Source organism: Colius striatus, chromosome 1 (assembly GCF_028858725.1).
Source record: "Colius striatus isolate bColStr4 chromosome 1, bColStr4.1.hap1, whole genome shotgun sequence".
Lineage (NCBI taxonomy): Eukaryota > Metazoa > Chordata > Aves > Coliiformes > Coliidae > Colius > Colius striatus.
Window position 1 is genome coordinate 74,458,593 of NC_084759.1, and position 8,152 is coordinate 74,466,744.

At 42.8% G+C, this 8,152-nt stretch overlaps 1 protein-coding gene across 1 annotated transcript; it reads left to right on the plus strand.

The window, feature by feature from the left end:
- The first annotated feature begins 6,417 nt into the window (after nt 1-6,417).
- LOC133625758 (feather keratin Cos1-1/Cos1-3/Cos2-1-like) lies at nt 6,418-6,714 on the plus strand. The gene has a single exon (XM_061999836.1). The coding sequence runs from the start codon at nt 6,418-6,420 to the stop codon at nt 6,712-6,714; it is 297 nt and encodes a 98-aa protein (XP_061855820.1).
- The last annotated feature ends 1,438 nt before the right edge of the window (nt 6,715-8,152 follow it).

The following is an 8,152-nucleotide window of genomic DNA, read 5'->3' on the forward strand; positions in this document are numbered from 1 at the left end:
ACAGCCTAACTCCATCCTCCTGACACCTGCCCATTTGTATTTATAAATATTAAAGTGATCACCACTCAGTCTCCTCTTCTCCAAGCTGAAGAGCCCCAGCTCCCTCAGCCTTTCATCATAAGGGAGATGCTCCACTCCATCATCTTTGTGACCTTGAGCTGAACTGTCTCCAGCAGCTCCCTGGCCTTCTTGAACTGAGGGGCCTAGAACTGGACAAAATATTCCAGATGCAGTCTCACGAGGGCAGAGCAGGGAGAGAGGAGAAACTCTCTAGACCTACTGCCCACACCCCTTCTAGTACTCTTTATAACATGAATAATATAATTTACACTAAGACATTTTTTTGACTTCTTCTATACCTTCTCCAGGGAAATGTTATCTTACCAGATTTTTGTGAAGAAACATAAAGAAATAAGTTATTGAAACTCTACTAGTATGCATTTAGATTAATAAACAAGGTTTATGTGGATAAAATACAAAACCACTGAGTGGAAAAAATGCATTCATAACATTTTTTGCTTAGGAATTGGAAGAACAGAATCCCTGATTCTCTGTGCCAATGCTGAGAATATTACAAGTCTTTGAACCTGCATTAAGACAGATTTTCTAGCCACATTTCTACTGTCAATTATTGTCATTGTTATATAAGTTCACAGAACAAAAAGATACCTTGCTTTCAGCATGCATATAATAAAGAAACTTTGTCCTACACCTACTCAGATTCCATGAGAAATAGCTTGCATAAGAACCAATTGATTAAAAAGACTGTGGAAATGAAGTATATTATCCCGTCCACACATTTAATCTCCATATTTGTGATCATATAGAGATTACCTTGGTCTACCAGAACATTTATCCTGTCCTCAGTGTCTTCCAAAGCTACCCTAGACCCCACTACTTATACATTCTTTTTTAGAAGTTACATTAGTTGGTACCCTCATCAGAAAGTAGGTGGGATGCTCTTATACTCTGATTACAAATGTTAGACTGTGGGATCTTGTTAGTTTATATCTCCCGTCAACCAGAAGTTATCTTTTCAAACCCCATTAGGACTAGGAAATTATTTCATAAAATCTCTATTCCCAGGCCAGTCTACGTAACTGGGAAATTACATCACTAATTTCACAGCTTTTACAATGCAAGAAGTCTCCAAGGCTCTGCCAATTAACTTGCTAAAAAGGCCAGTGTGCAATGGCCAGTTACATGGTCTCATTGAACACTATAACCATGTATCAAAGGGAATTGTGACAAAATGTGTGAAGCCCGGGTCCAGACAACAGAGGCCAGCCACACGGAATCACATGAGCATCACTAGGTTTCTTTCTAGTGGCTAAATAGCCTGCAGAATCTTGGGATTGAGTGAAGGAAAGTTGCAAGGTTCTGCTCCACAAATTGTTGTCTGGTAGTTTCTGAAATGAGCAGAAAGCCCAAAAGAATGGCTTAGTTGTCTTGGGGAATCAAAAGGAAGAGCAAAAATAACAGCAAAACACATTATAATGCAGGAAGCACTTAAGATCCTATCTTTTGACTTTTTCATTCTTCAGGACTGAAGATCATTACTTCATTGTCATATATTCATAGAATGGTTTGGGCTGGAAGAGACCTTAAAGATTGTCTAATTCCAACTCCCCTGCCATGGGCAAGGACATCTTCCACTAGACCAGGTTGCTCAAAGCACCATCCTGTCTGACCTTGAATTCTGCTAGGCATGGAGCATCCACAAGCTCTCTGGGCAACTTGTTCCTGTGCCTCACCATCCCCACAGTGAGGAACTTCTTCCTAATACCTAGTCTAAATCTACCCTCTTTCAGTTTAAAACCATTACTCTTTGTCCTATCACTGTCGTATCACAATGATAGGACACAGGGAAATGGGTTCAAGTTGCATCAGGGGAGGTTTATATTGGACATTAGTAGGAAGAACTGTTTCACCAAGAAGTTTATTGAGCCATCCCTGGAGATATTCAAAAGATGCATAGATGAGGTACTGAGGGACTTTAGTGAGGACCTTGGCAGTGTTAAGTTAGTGGTTGAACTCAATGATCTTTTCCAACTGTAATGATTCTATGATTCTATGCCCTTATAAAAGTCTCTCTCTAACTTTCCTGTAGGCCCTTTTAGGTACTGGAAGGGTGCTACAAGATCTGCCAGGAGCCTTCTCTTCTCCAGATTGCACAACCCCAACTGTCTCAACCATTTTTCATAGAAGAAGTGTTCCAGCCCTCTGATCACTTTCATTGCCCTCATCTGGATTCTCTCCAACAGATCTATTCTTATGTTGGAGACTCCAGAGCCAATTGTAGTATTGCAGATGGGGTCTCACAAGAGCACAATAGAAAGGTAGAATCAACTCTCTCAACATGCTGGCCACGCTTCTTTTGATGCAGCCCAGAATATGGTTGGCTTTCTGGGCTACAAGTACACATTGCCAGGTCATAGTCAGTTTTTCATGCACAGGAAGTCAGAGATGTACTTTGTAGTCCAAGGTGGACAAAGTAATGAGACTAATCTCTCAGTATGAGGATATACCCTTCAGGCAAGCAACATGGCTACACTATAGATTTCCTCAGCTACTCCCATTAGTCAACTTCCTGGGAGCAGAACACCAAGAAATTTGTGGGACTTAAAATTGCTTCAGAAAATACAGAGTTATGAAAGAAATTCCCTGTCCACCTTAAATACTCCACAATTTAGACTTTCAAAATAAATTAACCTTTGGGGTTGTAATAGGATCTATATTATCACAGAAGATGAGCAATGAACACCCCCTCACCACTGTTTCCTCGGGATATTACTAACAATGCCCCAATGACATGAATATGCTTAACACAGAATTGAGGCAAACAAAGCAGTACTTCCCACAGCCTTATCCTTTCTAAGTCTAGCACAAGATAGGAAAAGACAATCAGAATGTTAGCACTTTTTCTCATTTATATGACCGGGTAAGGTTCCCTTAAAAGTCACAACAACTGTTCTGCCTTGGTCTCCTGAGAAAGGAGACCACATCTGTACTTTTAATATAATGGGCCATAGGAGTCTATGAAAAAACAGCATGCACAGAAAGGATTTCTTCCCCCTTGAATGCCAGGGCATGCTCAAACTAGCCTTATGTCAGCCCTAATATCATCAAATTCATGTAATATCACAGGCCTGGCACTGTTGGACCGTAGCCTCTCATGCATATCCAATGCTTTAGGGCAAATTGCTATAGCACTTCCCAAAAAGAATCCCAACAACAAAGAATGTTACTTCATGCTGCATGTATGCTCAGATGGATGCTCACAAGATGCTCCATCCTATGTTCTTCACCTGAATGTGGTTCATGTTCTATGTAACCAATCTGAGAGCAGAAAGGTCATTTATAATGAAGCAACTGTGTCTATTTATAGAATGCACCGAGAGACTTATTTACACATTGTTGGTAGGCAGAAATAGGAAGGTCTATTTGGGGTTAGCTAGCAAATGAAGACAAAGTCCAAGTTAAACATACCAGATTACATGGCTTTTGTCTGCTCTCATGCATACTCTGGCCTTTTCCTATTTATGTACCCCTTTAAAAGCCTTCACAGCATTCTCCGCAAAAAGAGTGTTTGAAACCCTCATTTTGGCATTTCCCCCAATCACCACAACTCCAGAGTTTATCTCCATCAAGTACAGAATTTAGATGTAACATGCTGTGATACCAGAATTTAAAGGCAGTAAAGATTGTTTGTTAGCCTCTGAGGCTATGTCCCTCATGCAATTAAAATCAGCCAGTGCCTGGTTTTGGGCACAAAATGACAAGGGGTGCAGCACAGTTTATGTGGAGAATGTTATCGTGTAACGTGCATTATCAAAGAAAATGCACAGTGAATATCACTCCCTAATGCACCACAATCAGAAATGCAGCAGCAAGAATAAATATTACAAATGATGCTTCACCGAAATGATGAAACCTCATGAGGCAAAAAAAATCCCAGGTTAACGAAGTTGTAGCACATGTATATGTGACCCAATATAGCTATATAAAGTGTATATACTGCTGAACTCTCTTCCACAACTTAAAAAGGGTGGCTTCATCCATACTGCCTTGTAATAACAGTCACTGGCCCATGCCATAGGCCAAACTGTGTCCAAACATTGCTTAGTTAGCCTCCTGACAACAGAACAGTAAGGACTGTCATGTGCCAGTACTTTAACCTGTGTGCTCTCACTCTGCTTTTTGGGTTCTTTGTAAAGTAGTAGTCTGAGTTTTTGTAATACGATTTGACAAAAGGCCCTGATGCAGGAACTAAAAAAGGAACAGATATACAGTTACCAAGTGTCTGAATTTGACTGCCAGCTGAAAACCCCATCCCCAGGGAAAATTTATTACCTATTCACCTCCTCCTCTTAGGTCATATGCTGTCTTCTGATTCTGCAACTGCATGAGGAGTTCCTATTGCCCTTTTATTTGACTTTCAATCTTGTTATCTTACAAAATCATGAAAACTATGAATCCTGATATGAGCTATGGACTACAGGAATCCATGTTGGACTCATCTCCTTTTCCTCTGCCTTCAGACTTAATAGTGGAACCAAGAATATTATTGTCAGCAAATTATGAGCTTTTATCTTTTGGTCAATTACATTCACAGTTTGTTCCACAATGAGTGCTCTCACTCTCAGAAAACTGCTCACAAAGCATATGTGATGTGAAAATTGAGCACAGTTTGTATCAAAACCCGCGCGGGGATAGAAGTACCGTATCACATGAAATGATTACAATATAATATTACATGAAATGCTAATCTTTCACAGATTTCAGCTTTAGAAAAAGCCCTAAATAAAGACAAGAGATTTTTTTTTCTTCAAGTAAACTGAAGAAGTCAACATGTATTTCAGTATTTACCTGAAACATTGAGAACTTCTAAGGGTTCCTCACTAATACACTTCACAGCACTAATTATGTACTGATGTATGTATTAATGAAGCCTTATTTGCAATACTGGAGAAACAAGACACACTTCAGAAAGGTGACTAAATCACACAGGAGACATCCTGTTAGAGTTTTTCAACATAATATTTTTCATTCTGGAAAAACAGATAATTTGTTGCAATCAAAGTGTTTTGAAGAAGAGTGTGATTATGCTGAATATATCAGAAGAAACATGGCAGGTTTCCAAAGTAAACCAGCTATGCCAAGATGTCTGTGTCTTGGGCTGCTACCCAACCTGTTTCTCCAGGTTCTAATGACTTTCAGACTCTACAATAAAATGTTGGTAGCTTGCCAGACTTTGAATTACTTGATAAAAAAAATCCAACCACTTCTGCAACAGGAACTTCTTATCACTATTTCAGTTATTTTGGTCTTTATAATAATTATTTTCAAAGATACTAGAATTTCAAACAAAGGAAAACTAGAAGCCACAGGAAGCCACTACAAAGCCAGTAAAGCTATGATGTAATTGCTGTCATGAAACAAGGTGGAATGAATTGCATGACTGCAGGGTGCAAGAGATGACCAGAAACTCTTCAGAAGAGACAGGTAAGGAAGGAAGGATTTCCCTCTAATTAAAAAAAAAAAAAAAAAGATTGACAGCACATAAGTGTCTTAGAAGAGCAGCAAAGAACAAGTTGAGAGATTATAGGCAAAAACTGATGGCCAAGCCAACAAAGGAAACACCATGGCTGGTGCTTACTTTGTGCAACTCAGTCAAGGAGAGTCTCTTGGACAAGTAATGTTACTTGAAATATAGCAACCATCATCCTCTAAGTCTCTGATACTACCAGTGAATACCAATCTCACTGATGTCTGCTGTAAAAGAAGAACAGCAAGCTACAAGTTGCCAGGAGCCTTTCTGAGTGAGTCAAGGATTAAAACGTAATCTCGGTAATAAACAGGAAACGACATGACAAGTTATTACACCTGTTACTAAAACATATGAAAGAACAAATTATAGATGTCAATTTTAGTGGCAGTCTAGGCTTCATGGAGTATGTAATAGTGTGATTCACAATCCTGAAGGATAAAGGCCAGGTAAAAAAACAATCAAAACAGGGAATTAGTGTTCTTCTGCATCTGTCTCACAAATGTTATCATGTTTCCACAGGTCTTTTTTAAACCGGATGCCATCACTGCGATGGCCTACCCCTGACCACTCCCTTCAACCAGGAGATCTTGTCTACATTTCAACCTAGAATGGGAAAATGAAAAAAAAGTGAAAAGGCTTACTCCAAAAGAGAAACATTCATTGGAAGATGAAAGTGTTCGGGATGTTTCATTGCTTCCAAAGTTGGATTGCTAAAATATTGCCTAGGCCTAAGATTAGAACCAGAAAACAGGACACAGCCCAGGGCATCAGCTGGGATGGTTTGCATTTTACTGAGTATGTAAGAAAACTTACTACTTCGAGAGAGGGTGCCTCTTTTCCTGAGGAAGTGTGAGACGACTATATACATGTCCTGCTGTAGCCCGTGCCAGCCCTGCGGCCCCACCCCGCTGGCCAACAGCTGCACTGAGCCCTGTTGCTTACAGTGCCAGAGCTCCACCGTCGTCATTGAACCCTCTCCTGTGGTGGTGCCCCCGTCCGGCCCCATCCTCAGCTCCTTCCCGCAGAACACCGTTGTGGGCACCTCCACCTCCACTGCCGCCGGCAGCATCCTCAGCAGCCAGAGAGTGCCCATCTCCTACGGGGGCTTTGACCTCTCCTGCCTTACCAGCGGCTACTGTGGCAGCAGGTGCCGCCCCTGCTAAGGCTGCTGGACGCCTTCCTTGGGCAAGAAGCTTCAAGACCTCAGAAGATGGTGCTGAACAGGAGACTCTGAGGAGCTTTACGGCTCCAAGATCTCCTCCGTCTTTCCTTTGCTGCTGACTTTTTCGTTTTCCCAGTGCAAAATCGAGACAACTGCAACACGTCTTGGCGACTGCTCCCTGGTTTCCACTTGCACGTGGAGCCATTGAGCGGAACTCCTTGGATGTGGCCAGAAAGCCAATTCCTTACTCGTGTTAACAGTCCCTGCATCAAACCCATATGTCTACAGTTCAGAGGTATGACTGGCGTGGGATGGAAGACCTCCCCTAAGAAAGAAAAGGGGCTTATGCCACCGTGTCTTGAGGGTTGCCCCTGGTGCTCCCTGTGAGACACCCCCTTTTTCTTCTTTGGCTCATTAAAGCTGTGCTGCATCCAAGCCTGCGCCTCCGCGTCCTCCTTCCTTCTGGGACCCCGCTCCCAGTCTTTTTGTCGTACTGACAAAGACTTTGAGTGCACTAGCCTTAAGTTTCCAAAGCAAAGCCCCTTGGGTGGGAGTGCTGATGTGCTTGAGGGCAGCCAGGAAGGCTCTTCAGAGGGCGTCGTGCCAGGCTGCATCCGTAGGCCCAGGCCAGTTCGATGGCTCCCGCTCTCGGGTCACAACAAGCCCCGGCAACGCCACAGGCTTGGATGGTGTTGGTCGACTTCCGCTGAATATGGCCAGCACTGTGCCCAGGTGGCCAAGAAGGCCAAAGGCATCCCGTCTTGAATCAGAAATGGTGTGGTCAGTTGGAGCAGGGCAGGGATTGTCGCCCTGAACTCGGCACTGGTCAGGCCGCACCTTCGTTGCCGTGCGCAGTGTTGGGCCCCTCACTACAAGAGGGACATTGGGAATTGGAGAGAGGACTTGGAAAAGAAACAGAGAAACCCAAAAGGGCAACTAAAAGATCAGAAAGAGAAGGCTGCTGTTTTAGCAGCAACATTCCCTAACACGCAAATATCCTTTTGGGGAAAAAAGTTTCCCAAGACGCCGAGGACACGGAACAGGAGGAAACACGGGGAAGAGAAGCCCTTTGGCGCCGGGCCAACGTGCAATTGATAAGGAAAACTGATCTTCCCTTATCAATAAATACGGCAGCCCTAGTTGCAGAAAGGACTCTAGAAATCCGTGTCCCCCAAGTCTACAGGGAAAGAAGATGAGGTGGCCGAGCTCCTGACGTCCGTGGTGGTGGAAAACTCCGAGCGGGCAGTGTGGAGTACCTCCGGAAATAGTAAGGGAACTTATGAAGCGGACACCTTGCAACATGCACAGGGGAGCTGAAGCCTTAGTGGAAATGGTAAAAGTGTACGCTGTAGGAATTAGCATGCTGAAAGTTGCGAAAAGCGTTGCCCAGCGGTGTGAAACGTATTTAGAAAAGCCAAGGCCAAAATGCAAAAGAAACC